Below are 2,426 nucleotides of genomic sequence, written 5' to 3' on the forward strand. Positions count from 1 at the left end.
TGATTTGATACATATTGTTAATATTGGTACATTATTTTTATTTTGGTACGTTTTATTTTGTACACATTGTGTATTGGTACGTTTATACTATTCACAATCCTATTTTCTCTTGACGTACTAAAAGAAAAACTTACGTTTGATTTTGGGGGATTTAAAAATATTTTAAACTATTTTGGAAAGAAAATATCTTAAATCGTAGATAATTATTGCTAAATTGTAGCATTATTGTGAAAATAATTTTGAATTTAACCTTTTTTTTTTTTTTTGACAATTATCTCTAACAAAGGAGAGTGTAATCAAAAGGCTATATTATAGCAAATTTGTTACAATACATTGTGCATATAGCACCAAAATTATGACAAAAAAAAGTTTAATCAAATCACTAAAAGACATAAATGTTTGATCTAAAAAATTCAAAATTGAGGCGTCTATATCAAAAGATCCTTTATTATTAATTTAGTAATAAGTACATGCAAAAGATGATAATTCATGTCTATATATATTGTTTTCTTGTATGATAAGGGTAACTCAGAAATTTAACGCTGCCACAATTTTCATGCAATATATATGTTATGCCACTTGTTTGTTCCATATCCTTCATATCGCGATACATACAAGAACACATATGTATACTAAAATTTGAAATTACAAGTTTCGCCTCAACGTCCTTATCCAGAATGCTAGTCTGGCACATGCATGAACAGATATATACCAATATCATTCATATATGTAAGCATGCCAAATAAAAGCAGTTGGGGTTATGCAATAAAATTAATCAACAACATAAAGAGTAACTCAACTTCGTTATAAAGCATACATAGTGTCCCTTAATTTTTTTTCGACCTGGAATTCACGCTCCCATTGGTCAATCATGTCCTACACAGAACCAGTGATCCTAGCTAGGGTTACCGTCAAGTAACTGACCATGCATGCATAAGGGTAATTTGGGAATCAGATTACAATATCAATTTATCCTACCATCCCTTGCTAACTTTAAGCTTTTATTCTGTGGATCAAACTAAAATATTGCAAATCCTACCATGCACATTGAATAAGTAACCAGTATAAATAGACCTATAATGCACCTCAAGTTACTCATCAACAAAAAATTTCTACAATTTTAACACATACACTAAGCAATTAATATCTAGCAATGGACACAGTAGCGAGATTGGTGGATGAGAAGCCATTGGTGATCTTCAGCAAGAGTTCTTGTTGCATGAGTCACTCTACGAAGTCATTCCTACGTGGTTTTGGAGCAAACCCTACAATTTACGAGCTGGATCAAATGCCGAACGGGCAGCAGATCGAAAGAGCACTGCTGCAGCTCGGTTGTCGGCCAAGTGTACCTGCTGTGTTCATAGGGCAGCAGTTCGTCGGCGGTAATAATACAGTCATGGGTCTCCATGTACAGAATAAGCTTGTCCCTCTCCTCATGAGAGCCAAAGCTATTTGGATTTGGAACGAAAAGTAGTGTGTGTGTGTGTGTAGATTTAGTATTCAGATACGTACTGAACCCTAAATTCTAAACCACCGGCCCTACGAAGGGGCCGCTTCGATCTTTTTGTACTTTGATCTAGGTATATGAGTACCAAATTGAGAACTTCTGTCACGACGTTTATGAATACTGTAATTGCATATACTTCTAGCTCTTTCTTTCCCTAATTTTCATTTTTGTTGGAGATTACTTATGTATTGTATTTGATACAGAATGCATTGGGTTGAAGAATAACTCCCTATCTACCAGAGCAAACCACTTACAACATTACAAGCAACCCACCCACTTTTTATCTCAACCTTAATTAAGTTCGAGAAGGATACATTAATTAAGAGGCCCTTGGATTTTGTTTTCTGAACTATAGATTACGTACTGAAACCTTCTTATCAAATATAAATCTAGCTAATTAAGGGGAAAATCTGGGTACACTTGTTAATTGATGATTTGGATTACAACTCTTCTTACGTTTCCTTTACCAGTGAGCCACCGGCCCTTTGGTCTCAAGACAAAACTGCACATATAATAACGTGATAAATAATGGCAGTGAGAGAGTTATATGGTCCAACTTGCTGGTACGTTTGAGAAATTAGATTCTGTTGAGCTCTGAAGATTTTAACCTACTTGCATGTACCATGTGATAAAATTTGTATATTAGCTATAATAGAAGGGTTTTATACAATGAAGATGTTATTGTGGCAGTATTATAAACATTGTCACTCACGTATTATCATTGGAGAAAGTTAAACTGTATGTCATGTGTATTTCGTATTTATTTGAAATGCCCCTATAATTATGACAATCTCATTATTTAGAAGAGCTTGAGAAGGATTTGATGGAATGGTCGAATGAGTGCACAACAACATATTGTAGCGTTTCAAAGCAATAATGCGATGCTATGTATAGGGATGGATCTATATAGGGACTGGGG

At 34.3% G+C, this 2,426-nt stretch overlaps 1 protein-coding gene across 1 annotated transcript; it reads left to right on the forward strand.

The window, feature by feature from the left end:
- Nucleotides 1–1,153: 1,153 nt before the first annotated feature.
- On the forward strand, nt 1,154–1,474 carry LOC137714229 (monothiol glutaredoxin-S6-like). The gene has a single exon (XM_068453491.1). The coding sequence runs from the start codon at nt 1,154–1,156 to the stop codon at nt 1,472–1,474; it is 321 nt and encodes a 106-aa protein (XP_068309592.1).
- The last annotated feature ends 952 nt before the right edge of the window (nt 1,475–2,426 follow it).

This window comes from Pyrus communis, chromosome 14 (assembly GCF_963583255.1).
Source record: "Pyrus communis chromosome 14, drPyrComm1.1, whole genome shotgun sequence".
Classification (NCBI taxonomy): Eukaryota; Viridiplantae; Streptophyta; class Magnoliopsida; order Rosales; family Rosaceae; genus Pyrus; species Pyrus communis.